At 49.2% G+C, this 24306-nt stretch overlaps 1 protein-coding gene and 1 pseudogene across 1 annotated transcript in view; one reads left to right on the forward strand and one right to left on the reverse strand.

The window, feature by feature from the left end:
• The first annotated feature begins 1372 nt into the window (after positions 1-1372).
• Positions 1373-24306, forward strand: part of ERGIC1 (endoplasmic reticulum-golgi intermediate compartment 1) — a 110070-nt gene continuing 87136 nt past the window's right edge. Inside the window, exon 1 of the mRNA XM_059917683.1 lies at positions 1373-1492. Within this exon, the coding sequence (XP_059773666.1) occupies positions 1473-1492 (20 nt within the window). The 5' untranslated portion in view covers positions 1373-1472. The remainder of the gene's footprint in view (positions 1493-24306) is intronic.
• On the reverse strand, positions 17143-18653 carry LOC132362075 (serine-threonine kinase receptor-associated protein-like; annotated as a pseudogene).

A 24306-nucleotide genomic window follows, 5' to 3' on the forward strand; every position in this document is an offset into this window, starting at 1 on the left:
CCCCAGGTTTTGAGTTCTGGCTGAGATTTCCCTCTCTCTCCCAAGAGTGCCAGGCCCCTTGTTGAATGAATGAATGAATGAATGAATGAAAAGGGAACGCTGGAGGGCAAAGGGAAGGAGAGCCAACTGGGTGTATGGTCCAGGGGAAGAGTTTGGTTCACTGCCCACACTCTACACCGGACCGGAACTGGCACCTTGCATTCTGAATTCTCCCAGAGGAATAGGTACCACCATTTCCCCTTATTTATAGATGAGGAAACTGCCAGCTGGCCCTGCTTTTTGAACACGAGCCCCCACCTTCCTCCCCTGGGGTTTTTCAAGCTCTTTGTTACCACAACCTTGGAGGTGGGGCCAAACATAGAGGGAAAGTTCAGAATGAGTGTCCTCCACCTGGGTGTTGTGTTACAACTACCAACTCCTCTAACCCAGCAATCCCAGAAGGAGATGCTGATTACCTGTGAATTTCGCAGAAGGAAACTAAGGCTCGGAGAGGTCCCCGGTGGGCCAAGTCACAAGGCAGGTCTTAGTCTGCTGTCCTGAATAGACCGGGCTCGGAGCCGGCCCGGTGAATACCATCGGAATGAACCACAAATGGAAGATGCAAGCAGAGAGGTAGAGCTACCAGGCCAACCACAATAGCTTCAGGTGACGAGCCCTTACTAGGTGCCAGGCATCACACTAAGCAGTCTCCCAAATTTCTCATTTGATCCCCAGGAAAAAGCTCCTCCAGTAAGTGTCATCATCCTCTTTGTGCAGCCGTGGAAAGGGGTGTGGGCTCAGAGAAGCCAAGCATCTTCCCCAGAGAGGCACAGCAGGGACATGGTGGGTCCCCTTTACAAATCTAGGCCTGCCTGCTTTCCTCCTTTCTTTCACAGTATCAGGCCCTTTACTCAGAGTTTGACGCTGTGTGTAGCCCAAATCTGGACCATTCCATTTAATTTTCACAACCCAAGGAAACTGTTTTACAAACGCAAAACAACGTAGGAGGCTCGGAGAGGCAGAGGGATTTGCTCAAGGTCACACAGAGAGAAGGTGATGGAAAACACAGTGCGGGGGCTTGGAAGGAATGAATGCGGGAGTCTTTGGGTGCTCCCTTCCTCTCCAAGCCTCGACCCCCATCGCGCGCTCACCATGGCCAGCCCCTCCCCCTCCCAGCCCCCAGCCCCCAGCCCCCAGCCCCCAGCCCCTAGCCCCTAGCCCCTAGCCCCTTAGGCCCCCAGGCCCTCAGGCCCCCGGGCCCCTTTAACAGGGCGGCGGAAGGGGCGGCCGGGGGCGGGGGCGGCGCCCAATGGGCTGCGCGGAGCGTCACTTCCCGGCGGCGGGAGGCAGCGGCGAGTGTCGAGGGCTGGGGGCGGCCGGCGGGGGCGGGGCGGCCGGCGGAGGCGTTGGCAGCGGGCTGGGACCCACGCGGCGCCGCGGCCCGCCTGGCCTGCAGGGCTCCCACCCCCGGCGGCAGCGGCGGCGGCGGCACGATGCCCTTTGACTTCAGGAGGTGAGTGTGGCGACCCCGGCCACCGGGGAGCCCCCTCCGCAGGCGCGGGGGATGCTCGGGCACGCCGCGGACCCCTCCCGCCTGGAACGCAAAAGCGGCCCTTCGCCCTGTGCACGCCTCGGCAAGCCCTCGGGGACGCCGGGCGGGCCCCCCTGCCGCACACAAAGCCAGCTGGAGCCTCGGAGGGCCTCCTCGTGCAACGGGAAGCGAGGCCACCCACCTCTCGGGCCGCTCCGCCCCTTCCCTCCGCGGAGCCCCCTCCCCGGGCTGCCCCGACACCTCGCAAACTCGCATCCCCTTCCCCCCATGCTGGGAAACAGGTTTCCTCCCTCGCCTAGATAGGAGCAAACAAGCCATCCCCTTCGTCTCCTCTACAGAGCCTCCTTTCGTGAACCCCACCCCAGCTGACAGGTGCGTCCAGGGCACCTCGGATGAGCCCCCAGGGATCCGCAGGGGTGTGCAGACCCATCCTGCCAGACAGCTGCTGGAGGGTTTCAGGTTTCCATAGGCTCAGACTCTCCCTGACTGGCCGAACCGGAGGCCTGTACCCCAGCCAGTCCTGGTCCTGTGCTCTGGGTATGGGGGCTTCATGGGGGAGGGGAGGAGGTAAGGGAGCTGTGGGCAGGGCTTTGCAGAGGGCCTAGCCTGATCTGACCTTGGCTTTCTACAGTCACCACAGTGGGCCCTTTGTGGGGTCCAGCCGCCTCATGGTCCACGTTGTGCTGGGCTAGGCCTTCTGGAAGTCTGCCTAACAGGGGGTCTACATCCAGACTTTCCCTTGAGGTATGGAGCCCCAGGGGATGCCCTGGCCAGAGGCAGCCATACTGTGATGTATAGCCAGAAAAATAGCAGGGCTTTAGTGGGGAGGAGCTGGATCAGAATCCTGGCTCTGCCTCCTCCACTGAACAGCTTGGTATATTCTAGAAGTTAGGGGCGAAGGCTCTGGGTTCAGACCTCCCCTTAGCTGCTCAGCTTGATGACTTGGGCAAGTGTCTGAGCCCTCTCAGTATCTCTGTGTCACCACTTGCAAATTGGGGCTAAAAATAAAGTCCCACCTGCGAGGGCTGAGTGCATGAGAAGCGCTTAATTCAGAGCCTGGAGGGGTGCAGAGCTCAGAAGTGGGAGGTTAGTGGAGAAGCAGCCTCTCCATGAGGCCACTTCCTCATCCACAAAATAGGGATTCTGGTCCCTGCCAGCTCCTTCCCTCCCTACAGGTGTGAATGAAGTCAGGGTAAAACGACAGCCTTCCTGGGAAGAAAAGCCTGGCAGTGACCCCCATGGCATGTGGGCATGTTGGAGTTTAAGCATGGAGAGAACATTGGCCTTGGAACTCTTGCACTGGCTGATGTGGTACTCAGCCTGCCCTGGGCACCATTGCCATCTCACAAACAGCCTGCCCCTTCCATGCAGCCCTGGGGCTGGCACCAGGGTCTCAGACAAATGCTTGCAGACCCAGGGCATTTTCATAAAAGGAAAGCCCCCGTGATGGAATTCAGGGGCAGTCCTCATACCGACGGTTAACATTCAGGACATGAGAGAGCTGTAGCTGGCACATTGATTCCTGGTTCCATAAAGCCTCCCCTTACCCAGGTTGATAATTCCTGCTCTCGCCCCGCATCCCTCTGTGATTCAGTAGGTTCCAGTGATTTTGACCTTATTGGGGAAGTCACTGCTTTCGGGCATAGAATTCATTCACTCTGCACCTAATCTCCCATTTTAGGAGGAGGAAGTTGAGGGCTGAGGGTCTTGCCCTGGACCTCATGGAACCTATATTGAAGGGTGGGCCAGGGTCCCAGGTCACGCACAGCTCCTGACCTGGTGGCCCTTGAGTTGGAGGTTTGGAGTGTCCAGGTACCATGGGGGCCCCAGCTTAATGAGGTGTTTGAATCAATTTCCTTGAAGGCTTGTGCCACCACAGAACAGTGAGAATGGATTCAACACTTCCCATTCACACCTTGGAGGACAAGCCTAGTAACCTACACTTCTTAAGATGTGTTCGTTCCAGGTCTCAGGTTCTAAGGAAGGGTCCACTTTACGCGCACTTCAGTGTTCATTGGTCAAACGTTTACTGAGTGTCTGCTCCGTGCTCAGCCCTCCGCCACGTGCCCCACTGCAGAGCTGGGTGACATGTGACTCGTTTGCCCAGGGCCAGGCAGTGGTGAGCTGGTGGAGCTGGGATTCGAACTGAGGACTGTTAGCTGCAGAGCCTTAGCTGTGGGAGAAAAAGGAGGTCTTGGAGGGTCCCACAGCCCTGTCAGATCTCTTAAAAACCATGGGGAAATGGAGAGGGGCATGCTCTGGTTGAACCCCCCCCCCTCCCAGTTCGAGGCCAGGGAGAAGACCAGGTTTCCTGATCGTTTTGCTCTCCTTAATACAGAACACAATCAGAAAGGGGGAAAAAGGAACCTCTTGCTCTTTCTTACCAGAACTCCTTGTTTTCCTAGTGCCTGTGGGACCTCGTGCACCTTACCTCCCGTGTGCTTTCCTGTCTGTGAAATGGGGATGAGAACAGTACCCGTTGTTGAGAAGATTAACTGAGCCAGTGTGTGTAAAGCATTTAGATACAGAGTATGCACCCAATAAATATTGGCCACTCTTTTCATTATTTGTGTTATTTCATCGAAACACCTGTATTTCCTAACACTGTATAATTCACTTAATTATTTTATGCTTATTCTGCTTTTTCCTCCCATGAAAACATGAGCTCCCTAGGGCAAAGATTTTTTTTTTTTTTTTTAACATCTTTATTGGAGTACAATTGCTTCACAATGGTGTGTTAGTTTCTGCTCTATAACAAAGTGAATCAGTCATACATATACACATGTTCCCATATCTCCTCCCTCTTGCATCTCCCTCCCTCCCACCCTGCCTATCCCACCCCTCTAGGTGGTCACAAAGCACCAAGCTGATCTCCCTGTGCTATGTGACTGCTTCCCACTAGCTATCCATTTTACATTTAGTAGTGTATATATGTCCATGCCACTCTCTCACCCTGTCACATCTTACCCTTCCCCCTCCCCATATCCCCAAGTCCGTTCTCCAGTAGGTCTGTGTCTTTATTCCCGTCTTTCCACTAGGTTCTTCATGACCTTTTTTTTTTTTTTTTCCTTAGATTCCATATATATGTGTTAGCATACTGTATTTGTTTTTCTCTCTCTGACTTACTTCACTCTGTATGACAGACTCTAACTCCATCCACCTCACTACAAATACCTCCATTTCGTTTCTTTTTATGGCTGAGTAATATTCCATTGTATATATGTGCCACATCTTCTTTATCCATTCATCCGATGATGGACACTTAGGTTGCTTCCATGTCCTGGCTATTGTAAATAGAGCTGCAATGAACATTTTGGTACATGACTCTTTTTTTTTTTTTTTTTTAATAATTTATTTTATTTTATTTATTTTTGGCTGCGTTGGGTCTTCATTGCTGTGCGCTGGCTTTCTCTAGTTGCAGCGAGTAGGGGCTACTCTTCGTTGCGGTGCGCAGGCTTCTCATTGCGGTGGCTTCTCTTGTTGCAGAGCAAGGGCTCTAGGTACGCAGGCTTCAGTAGTTGTGGCACGCAGGCTTCAGTAGTTGTGGCTCACGGGCTCTAGAGCGCAGGCTCATTAGTTGTGGCTCACAGGCTTAAGTTGCTCTGCGGCATGTGGGATCTTCCCGGACCAGGGCTCAAACCCATGTCCCCTGCATTGGCAGGCGGATTCTTAATCACTGTGCCACCAGGGAAGCCCCAACATGACTCTTTTTGAATTATGGTTTTCTCAGGGTATATGCCCAGTAGCGGGATTGCTGGGTCGTATGATAGTTCTATTTTTAGTTTTTTAAGGAACTTCCATACTGTTCTCCATAGTGGCTGTATCAATTTACATTCCCACCAACAGTGCAAGAGTGTTCCCTTTTCTCCACACCCTCTCCAGCATTTATTGTTTCTAGATTTTTTGATGATGGCCATTCTGACCGGTGTGAGATGATACCTCATTGTAGTTTTGATTTGCATTTTTCTAATATTAATGATGTTGAGCATTCTTTCATGTGTCTGTTGGCAATCTGTATATCTTCTTTGGAGAAATGTCTATTTAGGTCTTCTGCCCATTTTTGGATTGGGCTGTTTGTTTTTTTGTTATTGAGCTGCATGAGCTGCTTGTAAATCTTGGAGATTAATCCTTTGTCAGTTGCTTCATTTGCAAATATTTTCTCCCATTCTGAGGGTTGTCTTTTGGTCTTGTTTATGGTTTCCTTTGCTGTGCAAAAGCTTTGAAGTTTCATTAGGTCCCATTTGTTTATTTGTGTTTTTATTTCCATTTCTCTAGGAGGTGGGTCAAAAAGGATCTTGCTGTGATTTATGTCATAGAGTGTTCTGCCTATGTTTTCCTCTGACAGTTTGATAGTGTCTGGCCTTACATTTAGGTCTTTAATCCATTTTGAGTTTATTTTTGTGTATGGTGTTAGGATGTGTTCTAATTTCATACTTCTACATGTACCTGTCCAGTTTTCCCAGCACCACTTATTGAAGAAGCTGTCTTTTCTCCACTGTATATGCTTGCCTCCTTTATCAAAGATAAGGTGACCATATGTGCGTGGGTTTATCTCTGGGCTTTCTATCCTGTTCCATTGGTCTATGTTTCTGTTTTTGTGCCAGTACCAAACTGTCTTGATTACTGTAGCTTTGTAATATAGTCTGAAGTCAGGGAGCCTGATTCCTCCAGCTCCATTTTTCGTTCTCAATATTGCTTTGGCTATTCGGGGTCTTTTGTGTTTCCATACAAATTGTGAAATTTTTTGTTCTAGTTCTGTGAAAAATGCCATTGGTAGTTTGATAGGGATTGCATTGAATCTGTAGATTGCTTTGGGTAGTAGAGTCATTTTCACAATGTTGATTCTTCCAATCCAAGAACATGGTATATCTCTCCATCTATTTGTATCATCTTTAATTTCTTTCATCAGTGTCTTATAATTTTCTGCATACAGGTCTTTTGTCTCCTTAGGTAGGTTTATTCCTAGGTATTTTATTCTTTTTGTTGCAATGGTAAACAGGAGTGTTTTCTTAATTTCACTTTCAGATTTTTCATCATTAGTGTATAGGAATGCAAGAGACTTCTGTGCATTCATTTTGTATCCTGCTACTTTACCAAAGTCATTGATTAGCTCTAGTAGTTTTCTGGTAGCATCTTTAGGATTCTCTATGTATAGTATCATGTCATCTATAAACAGTGACAGCTTTACTTCTTCTCTGATTTGGATTCCTTTTATTTCTTTTTCTTCTCTGATTGCTGTGGCTAACACTTCCAAAACTATGTTGAATAATAGTGGTGAGAGTGGGCAACCTTGTCTTGTTCCTGATCTTAGTGGAAATGGTTTCAGTTTTTCACCATTGAGGACAATGTTGGCTGTGGGTTTGTCATATATGGCCTTTATTATGTTGAGGAAAGTTCCCTCTATGCCTACTTTCTGCAGGGCTTTTATCATAAATGGGTGTTGAATTTTGTCGAAAGCTTTCTCTGCATCTATTGAGATGATCATATGGTTTTTCTCCTTCACTTTGTTAATATGATGTATCACGTTGATTGATTTGCGTATATTGAAGAATCCTTGCATTCCTGGGATAAACCCCACTTGATCATGGTGTATGCTCCTTTTAATGTGCTGTTGGATTCTGTTTGCTAGTATTTTGTTGAGGATTTTTGCATCTATGTTCATCAGTGATATTGGCCTGTAGTTTTCTTTCTTTGTGACATCTTTGTCTGGTTTTGGTATCAGGGTGATGGTGGCCTCGTAGAATGAGTTGGGGAGTGTTCCTCCCTCTGCAATGTTTTGGAAGAGTTTGAGAAGGATAGGTGTTAGCTCTTCTCTAAATGTTTGATAGAAGCCATCTGCTCCTGGGCTTTTGTTTGTTGGAAGATTTTTAATCACAGTTTCAATTTCAGTGCTTGTGATTGGTCTGTTCATATTTTCTATTTCTTCCTGGTTCACTCTCGGCAGGTTGTGCATTTCTAAGAATCTGTCCATTTCTTCCAGGTTGTCCATTTTATTGGCATAGAGTTGCTTGTAGTACTCTCTCATGATCGTTTGTATTTCTGCAGTGTCAGTGGTTACTTCACCTTTTTAATTTCTAATTCTATTGATTTGAGTCTTCTCCCTTTTTCTCTTGATGAGTCTGGCTAATGGTTTATTGGGCAAAGATCTTTATCTGTTTCATTCACTGTTGTAACTCCAGTGCCTAGAATAGTGCCAGGGCCACACTCACCCCCAGGATATGTCTCTCAGAGTCTGTCAAGGAAGCCAAAGGCATGGTGTGATTTGATGTGCCTGTTCTTCCTTTACTGGGAAACTTTTCAGCTATGGGTGGTTAATTTTCCCCCTTCCTTCCTTGAACGTGGTCTTCTCTAAATTGTAGTTGGGGGTGGGGAATAGGCCGAGTACAGAGGAGGGACCCGAGGCCTTCAAAGATGACTTGTGTTTGTTTTGCTCCTGGTGCATTGTTTCATTAATCGCTGGACCTTGCAGTGGTGGAACTGGCCTTGTGACCCAGTTCCGTGGGCGTTGGCCCTGCCCGGACCTAGTTCCGGCTGTCCAGGGCCAGAACACCTGCTGTCTCTGGCTCGGGCTTCTGCGGAGGGTGGGGCATTTCCTGCAGCCCAGGCCCAGGAGAGCCTGAGCACGGCTTTCAGGCACACAGAGTTGGCCGGCTCCCCCCGATGGCAGCCTCTGAGTTGAAACCCCAAGACGGGGGGTGTGCTGCTGGCCTGTCACTGACCATCTGGGCCCTGGGACAGTTGACTTACCTTCTCCGAGCCTCAGTTTCTTCATTTTAAGGAGAAGATGGCAATCTTCATTGCCTCACCTTATAGGGTAGATGTAGGGGCAAGTGAGGTGTCCCTGCAGGGTACAGCCGGCTGCATAATTTGTGGGGCCCAGTGAAAATGAAAATGCAGAACCCCTTGTTAGAAAAGTATTACGAATGTCAGGACGGTGACAGCAGAGCATTAGACTAAGCCTAGACGCGGCCCTCTGAGCACAGGACCCTGTGTGACTGCACGGTTCACACTCCTGTGATGCCGGCCCTGCTGCGGCGCCTTGGCTCGGCTTCCATAGCCTCTCAGTCTGGCCTTCCAAGTGGTCTCTCATCTCCAAGAGACCCCAGATCTTAGAACCCCAGGGGAGCTTTCCAAAGTTGACCTGATTTTTTTCACATTCTGGTTTCAACCGTCAAGTGGGGCCCATTGCTCTGATCAAGTACGTTTTCCTTAGCTCCCCATGCGGCCTTGCCCGGGGGGGGGCCCTGCAGCCCCCCTCACTCCCTGTGCCGGGGTCAGCCCCGACCACCACTGCGGGCTCTGAGCACATAATCAGCACTCAGCAGATAGTACAGTGGCTTATGTGAGTGCCTGTATTTCTACCTTACCTCATTCCAGAAAGATCTTGGGGCTGTTGACGGAAACACGTACTTTACAAGTTTAAAAAATATATAAATAGACTTAAAAATCAGGGCCGAAGGGAAATAAAGACCAGACTGGAGGAAAAATTATTTGAAAATCAAGCCAGCATTTCACATTTATTGAGCACTTACTAGTGCTTGACACTGTGGTAAGGATCTTACCTGTGCTCATGCAATCGCCCACCAACCCTGCAAGGCAGACACTGTTGTTATCCCACTTTACAGATGAGCCAGTGCAAGTGCAGCAGAGTTAAGGGACGTGATGGGTCAGCAGAAGGCACTGGGGTTGGAATGCTGTTCTTGTGCTCCAGAGCCCCACTTGTATCCTATAGGCTCATCTCTAAAGCTTTGCCCTTCCATTCACAGAGTTCAGAGAGAACTGAAACCCCCTCTAATTGCATTCCTTGGCTTTCTCATCTCTAATCCTTTCCCAGTAGTGTTCATTAAGAAGCTTAAAGTCGTCAGCCTTTATTTTTTTTTTAACTAGACTCATGTGGTCTGACACCTGATTCTGAAATTGTCTTTAAAGAACCCTCACTATGGTCTCACAGCAATTTAGAGCCTCTCATTCTGGAGGGTCCAGGTTTTCCCACTCCGGCCACTGGGGCTTTAGAGTGTAGAGCATATGTTTACCTGCTCATCTGGACGTGGAAGGGGATGGAAAAATCTCTCCTCCTGAGGCGGTTTGGATTCCTGATACCATAGTATCTTGAGACTGGGCTTTAGCCAGCTGTGGCCTCATTAAGTTCTGTTTCCCATCTGGTAGTCCTTTCATTTTTTATTTTGGAGTTGCTCCTGGGCAGTTTTCATTAGGCACTGGAGAGGCAGGCAGGGTGTGAGGAGGGCATTTGGGGTGAGGCTTACCCACCACCTCTGTATCAGTGAACATCAGCTCTTCTGTATGTTAGAATCACTGGAGGAGTTTTAAAAATCCCCAAGCTCAGGTGGTGCTCCAGACCCAGTAATCAGGATCTGAGGGTGGGGGACTCAGGCATCAGTATTTTATAAAGGTCCTCACGTGATTCCAGGTGCACAGCTAAGATTGAGAAGATTGCTCTAGATCCAGAGAACCCATATTTAGCAGGCCGAGAGCACAGGGGCAGGCAGATGCCAGAGTGGGTCTTTGGAGGGGAGGTTGGGGAGTAGAGTCTGGTCCCATCTGTCCCCCCTGCAAGCACATTCCCTCCTCTGGGACTGTTCTTCACCAGTAAAGCTGTCACTAAGGCAGGGCAGTGGCGGTGGGGTTACCTTTCCATGGATATCCTTGCTTTGCAAAGTGTGGTCCCCACACCAGCAGCTTCAGCACCACCTGGGAGCTTGTTGGAAATGGAAGATCCCCAGGTGATTTGGATGTACAGTAAGATTGACTAACTCAGCATCTCCCAGACTGTGCCGCTCCATAATGGGTCCCCCATTTGGAGATCCACAGCACGTGCATAACTTACTGAAGGCTCTGAGAAGTCCTGCACAAAAGGAACCAGAGTCACTTAGCCCAGCTTTTGCCAAACTTACTGTCTAAGCCACCGTTGTTCTTCATAGGCCGGCCAGTACCATTTCTCAGAATATTGTTTGGGAAACACAGCTGTAATTGTTCTTTAAGGAAGTGGTAATTAGCCTAATTGTCTGTTGTCAACTTTAACATTTAGGTCTTTTAACTTAATTACATTTGTGTCTATGCAGGAAAAGTACCGGATGGGAAAAAAACCTGCCAACACTAGCATGTATTGGTTTTTAAAAGTCTTGACCCTTGGGAGAGGCAGGAGGAACTCAGGGATCCCTGTACTACCAAGAGCTCGGGGATACGTAAGGCGCTTTACAAATCTCCTCATCCTCTGAGTGGGCATTATTCCTATTTTACATCCAGGGAAATTGACCCGCAGAGATGCTGGGTCACATAGCTGGTGCATCTAGGGGTCCCTGGGGGACTGACAGTAAAATCCTTCCCTTGAATGCTTCCTTCTGGAATCTGTTGGGCAGTACAGCTGGGCAGGAAGCGAGATCCGTTTGAAAGGGACTGAATGTTCTGTTTTTCCAAAAGGTGGAAACCCTATTTGAGATGAGAGGCCTGGCTGTTACCAAACTTAAGTCACAGGTCCCTGAACATTGGGTGCTGGTGATGCTTTTCTCTGTTGAGTTGTCATCTGGGGCTCGAATTGCTCTGGAGGAGGAAAGGAGGCAAGGCGAATCTTACTAGTAGTGCCTGACGGTTCCTCAGCTGGTGATGTGTTGCACTCTGTGCTGGGCATGTCATTGGACGTGAAAGTCACACTGGCTCCACGAGATAGACACGATTATTAGTCATTTATTTTTCTATATTTTATCTCTTTTTTTTTTAGATGACTATTTATTTATTTATTTTATCTTTTTAATTAACATACAGTAAAAGTGGCCTTTTTTGGTGTATTCTTCTGTGGAAGTCAAGACTTTACATCATGTAACCACCCCCGCAGTCTGGATACAGAAGTTTCATCCCTCCAAGAAGCTGTAATGCTATCACTTTATAGTCATACTATTAATTCAATGTTTTAAAATTGTGCTAAGAACACTTAAGGTGAGATCTACCCTCTTGACAGAGTTTTAAGTTCACACTACAGGATTGTTAATGACAGGCACAGTGTTGTACAACAGGTCTCTAGAACTTATGCGTATAACTGAAACTTTATATCCATTGAATAGCAACTCCCCATTTCCTCCTCCTCCTGCCAGCCCCTGGCAACCACCGTTCTACTCTCTGCCTGTGTAGGTTTAACTATTTTAGATACCTCATATAAGTGGAGGCAATATTTGGCCTTCTGTGACTGGCTTGTTTCACTTAACACGATGTCCTCCAGGTTCATCCGTGTTGTCACATACGGCAGGATTTCCTTTTTTTTTTTTAATTTTTATTTATTTATTTGGTTGCATTGGGTCTTAGTTGCAGCCCACAGGCTCCTTAGTTGTGGCTTGCCAGCTCCTTAGTTACAGCATGCATGCGGGATCTAGTTCCCAGATCAGGGATCGAATCCGGGTCCCCTGTATTGGGAGTGCAGAGTCTTAACCACTGCACCACCAGGGAAGTCCCAGGATTTCCTTTTTAAAGGCCAAATAATATTCCATTGTTTGTATACACCACATTTTCCTTATCCATTCATCCATCCGTGGACACTTGGATTGTTTCCACATCTTGGCTATTGTGAATAATGCTGCATCTATCTCTTCAAGATCCTGACTTCAATTATTTTGGATAAATACCCAGTCCTGGGATTACTGGATCATATGGTATTTCTATTTTTAATTTTTTGAGTATCCTCCATAGTGTTCTCCATAGTGGCTGCACTGACTGACATTCCCACGAACAGTGTACAAGAGTTCCAGTGTCTCCGCATCCTCCACACTTCTCTTTTGTTTATTTTGGTGACGGCCATCCTGACAGGTGTGAGGTGATATCTCATTGTGGTTTCGATATGCGTTTCTCTGATGATTAGTGATGTTGAGCATCTTTCCATATACCTGTTGGCCATTCGATTGTCTTATTTGGGGAACTGTCTATTCAAGTTCTCTGCCCAGTTTTAATCAGGTTATTTGGTTGTGGGGTTGTTGTTGTTGTTGTGTGTTTTGTGTGTGTGTGTGTTTTGCTGTGAAGTTGAGTTTCTTATGTATTTTGGATATTAACTACTTTTCAAATACATAGTTCGCAAATATTTTCTCCCAGTGAAAAGGTTGCCTTTTCACTCTGCTGATTGTTTCCTTTATTAATTCAGTTTTAAAACAGGAAGCCAAGGTTCAGAGCTGGGAAGTGAACTGGCCCAGGGTACACAGCTGAGGAAGTACGGGACTGGGACTTGAACTTGGGTCTGTGATTCAAGAGCCAGGGTACTTCACCATGGTGCTCTTCTGCCTCGCTGGTACCTTGACATTGTCGATTTTTATGACTCTCCACCAGGTCTCCACTATCGTTTTCTCTCTTGCTTTCACATCAGGAGCCACTGACATGTAGAATTTAACTAAAATGTCCCTTGACTACTTTGGAAGAAATCTGGTGATATTTGACTTGTTTTGATGTTTTGCTGGGTCCAAGGGTACCTTCATGGTGTGGAGCAAGTGTCTCCAAATCTTCACGGGAAAGTGCTAGGTCGTGGGCCACCCTTTCAGAATGTCCTTCTACACTGCAGATTCCTCCGAGGGCTGCCTTGACCTGTAAGCTTCCATTTTCCTCATCTGCAAAGTGGGGTGCTCACACTTTCCTTGCAGGATTTTTTTGAGGATGAGATGAGCTCGTGTGGAATGTGGGACTATTTCCCTCGTCGTGGCCTTCCTTGGTAGCATTGTCCCCGGGCTCCTCGCCGAGCTCTGGTAGACCTGAGAGCAGAGGGGCATCTGGGGGGTGGACATGGTAAAGCCGAGGCCCCTTGGGTTTGCAGGACCAGTGATGCGCTCCTGTGAGAACACCTGGGGCGATTCAACCCAGAGCTGGGCTCCCCTCTCTAAGTGGCACCCACACGGTGACCCCAGACCCCAAGGCATTAATCTCTGGTGGGAGAGAAAACGGTCAAATGGTCACACACCCAGATGTCCCCAGGCCCTGGGCAGGTATCACGGGGCGGGGGGCAGTTGGGTGCCGGCTGGGGCCCATCAGAGAGTGACACTCCATTGGGAAGGGGCAGCTCTCTGTGGCTTGTTGCCGTACAGATTACCCAATTTTTAAAGAAATGATGAAAGTCTGATAAATTGTGTGAAAATGATTAGTAACTGCTTTCAGTTTTATTGCTGTTGAACATTATGCTGGGCCAAACCAAAGCCTTCTGAGGGCGGATGATGGCCTGTGGCTGACGGCATGCAGCCTGTGTGTCTCACGTACCAGTGAACCAGCACACACTCGCCGGGTGGACAGGACTTGGGGCGGTGCCCCTGGACTCTCGGGAGGTGGCCTGGTGGGTCTGGGCTCGGAGCCGGAGGCAGAGGAGTCGAGGGACCCCCAGGTTTGGGCAGAGGCATCCTCGGGGCACGATTCTTCCAGGCCTGGCAGCCAGGGCTTCCCTTCTCTGGACGGTGCTAGGGTGGCACTGCCAGCTCTGCCGCTGGACCTGTCTTTCCTCCTCAGCAGTCCCGGGGCTGGCCAAAGCTCAGTTTGAGTGGCACTCCCTTCTCCAGATCCCTTAAAACCTTCAGCCCTCAGGGTGTCTCAGGTGACCTCCCAGGGCTGTGCTGTGACCACAGTGCCCCCAACAGTGCCCATTTATCAAGTGCCAGGCTGAAGGCCTTTCCTGCATTCAGTTCATCCTCACATCACGTAGGAACCAGGTGTCATTCCCATTTGCCTGATGAGGATGCTGGACACAGAGGGGACAGGACTTGGCCAAGGTCACACAAACCACAGGCAAGTGGAACACTCTGTGATACCAGAGCTGGTTTTCTTAACCACACTTGTGTGTCCCAGAGGGGAGCATAATCGCCTCGATTTTGGGGGGCTCTCCATGGAAACCTCCGATGTCAGCTGCTGTCTACTTAGTTGTGTTTACAATTTATTGCCATGGAAACCTTGGCGGGGAAGGGGGCTCTGGGTTGCCTGAGAAGGGGGCTGGGCCTAGGTGACCATTTCCAGTATCTAGGTGACACTGTACATCTGTGGACAGGAGATGACCACTGAGCCCCTGCTGGGGAGGCGGGGAGAGGGGTGCAGCCCTTCCTGTGGGGAGCAGGTGGGGCTGGCCATCCTGCCCTTTCTCTGGCTGGTCTCTGGAGCCCCAGTCAACAGGCCAGGAACAGGCTGGGGTGGTGGAGTCACTTGTTCGTTGAGCATATTTCTTGAAGGCCTACTGTGTGCCAGGCACTGTTCTCGAAGCTGGGGATATAGCACTGAGCCAAACAGACAGCTCCTGCCCCCCCACCCCAACCTCACGGAACTTATGTTTTAGTTCTGGTATTTGGCATCTCTCTTGTTTTTAAATTAAAGACACTTTTTTATTTTGGAATAGAGTTACAGAAAAGTTGTAAAGATGGTACAGATACCTCCAATCCAGTGTTCCCCATGGTTTACACCATACATTACCACATTTGTCACAACTAAGAAACTGACTTTGGTGTGTTATTATTAACTAAACTCCAGATTTTATTTTGGATTTTACCTGTTTTCCACTAATGTCCTTTTTTTTTTTTTTTTTTTGAGGGACTGGTTCTTTATTTCAAAAGGACACATCAATTTCCAGTATCAAAACAGTTACACTGTTGGTTTTTCTTTCTCCCAATTGGCCCCCAAAGAGATCACACCAAAGGAGAGTACATTTTAAGCCAATTAAGCTGCAGGATGCACACCTAACAGACCCCACTGAAACCTCACCAAAAAGGGGGGGATTGGGTAGGGAAAGAAACTTTAAAAGATCAGCACACTGCCAGCCCACAGACTGTAGAGAGCTCTCACAGCCAGATGGGGTGACCAGTGTGCCCCGAAGAAGCAAAGTCTCAAAATAATATAAAATTTAAAAACAGTTTTGTTCCACTGATGTCCTTTTATTGCTCCAGGATCCAATCCAAGATCCAACATTGCATTCAGTGGTCACGTCTCCCCAGGCTCTGGTTGGGGACAGTTCCTCGGTCTTTTTTTTTTAAATTTTTTAATTTTTGGTGCGTTGGGTCTTCGTTGCTGCGTGCGGGCTTTCTCTAGTTGCGGCGAGCAGGGGCTACTCTTCGGTGTGGTGTGCAGGCTTCTCATTGCAGTGGCTTCTCTTGTTGTGGAGCGCGGGCTTCAGTAGTTGTGGCTCGCGGGCTCTAGAGCGCAGGCTCAGTAGTTGTGGCGCGCGGGCTTAGTTGCTCCGCGGCATGTGGGATCTTCCCGGACCAGCGATCGAACCTGTGTCCCCTACATTGGCAGGCGGATTCTTAACCACTGCGCCACCAGGGAAGTCCCCAGTCTTTCTTTTTTTTTTTTCTTTTTAAAATTTTATTTATTTTATTTTCTAAGTTAATTTTTATCGGAGTATAGTTGCTTTACAATGTTGTGTTAGCTCCTACTGTATAGCAAAATGAATCAGCCATACGTATACATATATCCCCTCCCTTTTGGATTTCCTTCCCATTTAGGTCACCACAGTCCGTTAAGTAGAGTTCCCTGTGCTATACAGTATGTTCCCATTGGTTGTCTATTTTATATATAGTATCAATAGTGGATATGTGTCAATCCCCATCTCCCAATTCCTCCCACCCTCAGTCTTTCTTGTTCTTCATGACCTTGGCAGTCTTGAAGAACACTGTCCAAATGTCCTGTAGAACGTCCCGCACTCTGGGTTTGTCTCACGTTTTCTCGCGATTAGACTGGAAAGTGGGTGGAATGCCCTTCTCAGCACATCCTGTCAGGGGTACCTGGCATCCACATGACGTCACTGGTGGCACTGCCCTTCAGCTGGATCAGGCAGCATTTGCCGGGCTGCCCCCACTGTATCACTCCTTATTGATCAGCGGTCCTTCTCCTGACTATCTTCACTTTCAGCTGGCCCTCCTGTAAGGAAGCGGACCACCAGTGTCTAGAATCCCTTGTGCAGTTTCACGTGTTCACCGTTAGCAGTGACTCTTTCTGCTCCGCTGGTGCAGGCCGCACCGCACTGGGCACCCGTATCGCTTCTGAGGGGGTAGGAGGTATCGGGGTGTGGAATGGTCTGGCCCCCCACGCCGCAATCTTTCCATTACGCCCCATGCCCTCTGAAAGAAGAGGGCTGTAGGAGCCATAAGAGTAGCCTTGAAAGAACCGGGAGTACTTCATCCAGCCCAGGGAAGCTTTTATTTTTAGGCATTTTATTTAGACAACTAAAAACAATTAGATGTTCAGAAGCAGTGTACAATGAAAGAGAAATCAAACCAGTTACTTTATCATGTATTCTCCCTCTTCTTTATAACTAAAGCAAAAAAAAAAAAAAATGGCTTTCTGCTTTAAGGGACAAGTCAGAAAAATAGGTCAATATATTTTCCCTCTCATAATAACATAAACAGCTACAAGAAATCTAACTGTAATAAGAGAAATTGGGGGTTGGTTTGCACATACTCATTAAAAAGACAACAGACCATCGTACTACAAGAGTGTAACTCCATCTGCCTTAAGCTGATACTCTTGTGTTTTCAGTTACAGGTATCACCAAGTTGGTTAGTTCCAGCACTGGAGCTAATTCATATTCCTCATTGTTTACTGCTCGTGTTTACCTTAAGCAGAGAGTAACTCTGGAGGCTGATGCTTTTCTCTGTGTTAGTCCATAAGTTGTGTACATCTCCCTGATGCTCAGGCCTTAACTTCAGGAGTTGAACTATAGATGGAATCAGAATTCCCTAAAGCAGTTTCTTCTAGCTCCTCTTCCACTGTCTCTGGAAAACTGATCTTTGGCTTTGCCAGCTCACCACTGTCTTCTTCAGGAAGCACACATTTCCAAAGGCTGTATGTTTTTCCTACCACAGTCTGCCATAGTCTCAATGTTCCATCTTCAGAACCACTAGCGTAGAGTTCTCCATCAGGACTAAACCTCACACAGTGAATGGGACCAAAGTGTCCTTCGTAGGATTCTAATTCTTCTCCACTATTATAATCATACTTATAAAGTTTAAAATCTTCACCCCCTGCAACAAGAAATTCTTTCTCAGGATGAAGAGATGCAGAATTGATGGTTGCAGGAGCTTCAAAAGATTTAATTGGGTCCAAACTTACTGCACTGTGAAAAGTAATAGATCATCCGTAAGTTATTACCAAGATCTCTCCCTCAGGAATATATTCCATACTGCTAACAGACATATTAAAATTTAGAGATTTCACTTCTGTCATAGTAGCATAATCCCAAAGGCGAACAGTTTTATCATCAGCTGAAAGGATCTGTTTATCCTCGCTGCACCATAGAGCCTTTTTAATACCAGAGGTATGACCACTGATTTCCTTAGGTTCTGCCTCAGGTTTGTTCAAGTCATATATGCGTAACAGTTTATCCTGTCCCCCGGTTAACAAGTAATTACTATCCTGTGTAAAATCCAGTCTTGGCAATGTATTTATGAGCCAGGGTCATCAATTCATCTCCTGAGACAGCATCCCACACTTTGGCTGTGAAATCTGCAGCTGCTGTAGCCGCTTTGGTGGCATCCTTATTTACTGTTGCATTCCAAACAGCACCCTTATGACCCCAAAATGTTGCAGTCCAGTCTCCTGTATCTCCCTGGCATAGCATAGGTTTACCATCTTTGCAAGCACTGATTAGGCAATAGCTGTAAGGCGTGATGCCACTGAAGGCCAAATCCACCACAGGCTGCGTGTGACGTGTGGCCCGCGCAGGTGAGCGGCCTCATTGCCACAGCAGCTGCGAGCCTTGCGATCAGGCGGGGTGAGGGGAGGGGAAGCCGAGGGTGGTCTGGTCTTTTCGCTCCAATTGGCACCGACTCCTCGAGGCCCCTCCCCTCCCCCCCCCCCCCCGCCCCCCGCCCTGACTCTGGGGTTGGGCCGGAAACGCGAAAAGGCCAGTCCGGTGGCCCTGAGGTCAGAAAGGGGTTAGGGATGGGTCAGGGAGTCTGTGACAGACAACCGATCCACTGCTGTCAAGGGAGGGAAAGGGAGGGAGGGGGAGAACCGGAGAACCGGCGGCCGTGGCCCGCACCATCCAGGGAAGCGTGTTAAAGACTCATCCCACGGTCTTTTAGTCTCCTTACGTAGACGGGGTGGTAGGCCTGGCCCCGGCTAATTCCTGTGGGTTCAGGAGGTGGCTGTTGGCTCCGATGAGACGCATCTCTCCACTTGTCTCTGCAGGCTGAGATCGCACCCACCCTCCTGGGCCAGCCTTAAGCCTTATCCACCTCCTCCGCCCTCCCTGTTCTTGGGGAGTGGTGATGCGCCGAGATTTCCAGAAGGCCTCCCTGACTGCACTCTCCTGTCTCCATCCGGCTCTGTGCCACGCGCCTCCCTTGCTCCCTTCCCGCCTGGCTTGCCGGGCTCCAGGCCATGGCAGTGTCACTTGTGCCGTCTCCTGCAGGACCCAGCCCAGGGACTGGCACGTAGTCAGGGCACAGCAGTTCCTGGGTGATGTGCTCAGCAGAGGCTGCGTCGCACTGTGGCAAAGTAACGGCTTTGTGCATCTCCAGCAGTCCTGGATTCAAGTCTCGGCTTCACCACTTCCCAAATGTGTGACTTTGGGCAAGATGCCCTCTGGGTCTCAGTGGCCTCACTGAATGATAATAAGCCCACTACTCAGTAGTGCCTGGGTCCCAGCGCTGTCATGAGGACTAATTGAGCTCATCTCTGTAAAGCCCTTCAGACTATGCCTGGCATCTGTTAGGTGCTCAGTTATTATTATTTACAGAGAAAAGCACCAGGGTGTCAGGCTGGTATATAGAAACTGGACTAGAGATGGCCCCTTTGTATTAGCCTAAGTCAGCTAATTCCTATAAACAACCTGAAAATCTCAGTGATTTAACGCAACAGAAATTCATTCCCAAGGTGGTGGGGATGCTATGCCCCTCGCAGGTACCCTGCCCTCCGTCTTGTGGTTCTTTCTCAAGAGGATGTTGGATTCTTTCTGAGGCCCGGCAGTGCGGGGAGAGAAAGGGAGGCCGTGGAGGGTCTGGATGTGGTGCTGTCATTTCTGCCTTGCCCCGGGGACCTGGCCTCACCCAACTCCAGGGGGTGTCAGGAGATCTGATTGGGCCGTGGACCCAGGAGGAAGAAAAAAGGACGGGCCTTGATACATGTGTCACTGGCAGAGGTGGTAACTGCAGTCAGTATTTTCAATCTCCCACCATTCTGGTACCATCTCCCTAATTTGGGGGTGTGTTCTTAAACAACATGTGTTATTTACTCAATAACTTTTATGGAAACTACTCAGTTTTTGAATTTAACATGTTTATTTATAAAAGGTAACTTCATAACATCTTTGAAAATGGAAAAGCAGTATCACCTGCCACAAATAGATACAAATAATTGCAAGCCTGTTCCGTTCTAGCTAGCTGGTGCGTGCTACAGTAGCTGGGTCTGTTAAAAAAGGGATGTTAGCAAGTGGTAGAGAAACGAGAGGATGACAGCCAGATAGCACTGCCTCGAGACATTCTCTTTGATGTTCTGGAACACTCAAATGAGAGCTGAACAGGGAATGGCCTTCTAACTGTGAAGTCTGATGCCGTTTAACCACCAGGTCCCCGCATGGCCTGAAATCACACAGGTCACACCGGTGGCATAGGTGCCACACTTTGGGAAATGGTGGCTTAGGGGACAGTCAGCACACAATTTGTGCACAGGCAAATCCAAACCTTGTTGTAGAGAGAGGTAGATGAAATCACGTGTCACCTCGTAGCACTCATGACTTTACAGATTCCACCTTGATCTATGAGGGGAACTAATGGTGTCACTTAACCAATGGGAAACTGAGGCCCATAGCAGGGCATGACCCCCGGCTCCCCTGCAGGACTCGTGGCCTTTCCAGTGTCCCTGGCTGCCATCTTTGGTCGGGGAAGGCTTACCGCCGTAGGTGCGACCACGTGGGCAGGGGTCATGTGTATTCATGCTGCTCTCTCATCTCTCTGCCCCTCTCACCCATCACCTGCCTGGTACACGTGACTGTGCTGGCACAGGAATGCCTGTCTCCCACGCCTGCTTCAAGGAGCCAGGAAATCAGAAGATGACCCTGGGCACGCTTGGGTACTTGTCACCCACTCACTGGCCCAGTGGGTGACACAAGATTTGTGTGGGGACTGCATCAGTGGATGCTCTCCCTGGGGAACTACTTACCTGCCGGCTGTTAAGGGGAGGGCTCCCCGTATGTCCTGGCCCATCTTTCTTAAGTTGTTTTGCAGTCCTGACTCGGGTGGACTCCACGAGTGGTTTGCTCACAGGGTAGAGGAGTCCGGCTTCCTCTCCTGCTCCTAAATCCCTTCCCACAATGTCCCACTCATTCCAAGTTATGCCAGCGCCAAGCCCCACTCATTGAATACAGGCAGTGTGCCCCGGATCTCCCAGCAACAGGGCCAAAGGTATTGTTACTCCCGTTTGTGGGGATGAAGAGAACAAGGCTCGGGGAAGCAGGGTTCATTCATTCATCCATTCATGCACTCACTCAGAGGTTAACTGGGGAGGCTTCCAGGGACAACAAGACTGACATTGTCTTTACTGTCGTGGCATTTGTAGGGTAGTGGGGAAGGTGGGCAGAATGACAGTGAACAGATAATTGCACAGACGGTTATTGCCCACAGTGGTGAGTGCTGAGGAGGAAGGAAAAGGAGACAGGTGATAACGAGTTTGCGGAGGGTAGCTCGCTGGATTAGTTTGGCCAACTAGTGCCCTCCCTCCAAAAAGATCTTCCCAGACAGCGTACTTTATCTAATTTGGGTCATCCCCCCATCCCTTCCCTGTGTGTATCTTTTTATCGCACCTGGACATGTCCTTCAGATCACTTAGCACAATTGCAGTGATCTGTGTGTGCCATTTGTCACCTGACATCTGTCTGTCTCGCTGGAGTCTAAGCTCTTGAGAGCGGGGACCAAATCTCTGCTCATCACTGGATCCTGGTACTGAGCCCAGGGTCTGCACACAGCAGGTGATCAGAAAATATTTATTAAATGAAGGAAGGAGAGAATCAGATCTAAATCAGATCTAAATCTGTGGAATGTGGGGCCCATGCTCCACCAACCTCACGCCTCCCACAGCTCAGATCTCAGACAAGATGAGACCCCGGAGACCTGACAGAGTGGTCCAGATCTTCTGGGATTGGATGCTTTGTTGCCATATCTCTTTGTGTTTGGAAAAATGTTTCTAGTTTTCTTCTAAGAGTATAAGTGCATCAGAAAAGATTTATTTCTCTAACAGTGGGAATGGGAAATGTTCCCTACCGAATGTGTCCTGAGGAATTGGGAATCTGACATTACTCAGGCCCTGCCCAAAGTGGGAATGGGTGGCCAGCTGCCTGTCCTAACGGGAGGCTACCAGGTTCCCCTCACCCCTGCTAGCTCCGCTTGCTTGAAATGGCACTTTAGCCCCCAGAATCTGAGGTGGGGAAGCTGGGAGGGAGCAGACATCCGATATTCCACACTCACCCCAGCCAGGGGCCTAGGCCTAATTGTTCCCATTTTGAGAAAACAGAGGCTCAGAGAGGTTGAGGGCTTGGCCCAGAGTCACACAGCCATCAAAGTAACAGCCAGCCCCTAAAGTCAAGACTGTCCAACCCCCAGAAAATGATACTTTCTGTTAGATCACCTGACTGTGGAGATTCAAGGTGCCCAGTTTTCAGTTTCAGTCAAGTAATCCTGTTCTCTCTAGAACTGACAGGTTTCCCTAATCACCTGGGTCCTGTCCTGCCCCCCACCCTCAAGTCTGGTCCAGATGGGCCTGGGAATCTGCGTCTTTCAAAGTGTCCTCAGTGATTCTTAGGATCAGGTAAGCTGGGAAACCCTGAAGAGGGGTTCCCCATTATGACTTAAGTGTAACTCTGGGATTGGGTACCACAAATCTTAATTAACTTAATAATGATTATCATGAAAGCGTCACATGGGGCTTAAGAGTTTAGAACGCTCTTGGAAGATGAGTGTGGTCTGGGGATGATCGTTTTCTCTGCAAGTGAGAACACTGAAGATCAGAGGGGCCACAGGAGCGCAGCTTTTCTGCACTTGGATCCCATACTTTTTCTAGTTTACCGCAGAAGTGTTTGCATCCTGGTGAGTGTTAGGTCCTCAGATCGTTCCTGATGACGTGGCTGTGGGTTTTGAGCCCTCTGTTCTTGGTGCAGAGAGCTAGCCCTGACCCATCCTCTGCAGTCAGATGTTTCTGGAAGGAGGGAAGTGAGAAGCCACAGATGCTGGACAGTTGGAGAGGGTGGTGATAGAAGTAAACACTTACTGAGCATCTCCTGGGCATCAGGCACAGTGCTACGCACTGTAAATCTATCATTTTATTCAGTTCTCACAACAAACCCAGGAAGTGAGGGCTTTTACTTACCCCATTTTACAGATGAGAAGGCTGGTATGTGTTCAGGTTCCGGGCTGATTAGACTCTGTAAACACGGGAGCTGGGAGGGCATGGAGATGGGTGGTGCCAGGCCCTGCCTTTTGGAGCTGGGAGCCCCGCCCAGATTCACCCTGCGAGCCAGGTGGCTGGGCTGGTTCCACTCTCTGTCCTGCCCTGCCCGATTTTCCCCAACTTGGCTTTGGTTGGCCGAGCTTCGAAACTGGGGCACTCTCAAAGCCAGGTGGTTTGTCAGAGCTGAGTTAACCCTGAGTCAAAGGAGGAATGAGAGGGTTCACTCACCCGCCTCCTCCCTGCCCCGTCCCCACCCGTCCCTCCCTGGGTCAGGCCCCTCACAGTGGGGCCACACAGACGTGTCACCTGACTTGGACCTCTGCCTGCCTCACACTCACTGGAACATGAAGAGTCAGCTGCCCGGGACTTAGCTTGTTCTAGAGCCATTGTTGCGAGGTCCCAGGCAGACCTGGGATAGCTGGGCTCTGAAGCCTGGCACATCTGAGTCCCAATCCTGGTGCTTCTGCCCCCCTCACTGTGTGTCCTTGGGCAGCTCACTTCACCTCTCTGAGCCTGCCTTCTGGGGACATGAACCCTGACCTTACAGGATTACTGCTGGGAGTCGAGAGCACCTCCCACAGCTACTGGCTCATCGTAGGTCCTAATTCAGTGTCATGACGCCTCTACTTCCTTCCCCCATTTATGAAACTTCCTGTCATACTTGATCTAAGACAGAGATTATAAACTGGCAGCATTGGGGGTCAAATTCTGTCCAATCACAGATGCGATTATTTGGTCCTCACATTTAAAAAAAAATTTAAAGTTAAATGCCAGCATTTCAAATTAGGAGATTTCACATAAAAATCTGGATTTCCAGTGCCTCTAGAAGAATGGGGCTCCCAGGCTTCACTGGCCAAAAGGAAAGTGCCAGAGAATCAGAATCAGGTGTATTGTTATCGTTGAGGGGAGGGGGCAGTATTGTATTTCTCATGCCTCCACTTTGAGCCCAATGATTAAAGATTCTCTTAAGGCCACCCCACAAGGAAGGAATAGTGACTCAGAAATGGCTTTTAATCTTTCAGAACGCTGGCGCAGTCTGCCCAGGTGCCACGTGTCGGGGGGTTAGCTGGCAGGACCTGCTTCCTGCAGGCCAGTGTCATCTAACCCAGACCACCTCCTACAGGCCTCATGCCAACAGTGGACACCAGGGAGCCAGTCAGGGAGGTCTCCCTTTGGAAAGAGCCAGTGGCCTTTGGGAGACAATGGAGACCAGGGTTGAGAGCTTGATCTCTTGAGTCTCCCACCAGGCTATCAGTGCCTTGCTCTGCCTTCGTCACGGTTGGGTCCCCGGGGCCTAGGGCAGTGACGGGCACACTGAAAAAACGTGTTGAACAGTGAATGAGCAGTCTCCCTGGAGTTGAACCGCAGCCCTGCTACCTGCA

The sequence above is a fragment of the Balaenoptera ricei genome, chromosome 3 (assembly GCF_028023285.1).
Source record: "Balaenoptera ricei isolate mBalRic1 chromosome 3, mBalRic1.hap2, whole genome shotgun sequence".
NCBI lineage: Eukaryota > Metazoa > Chordata > Mammalia > Artiodactyla > Balaenopteridae > Balaenoptera > Balaenoptera ricei.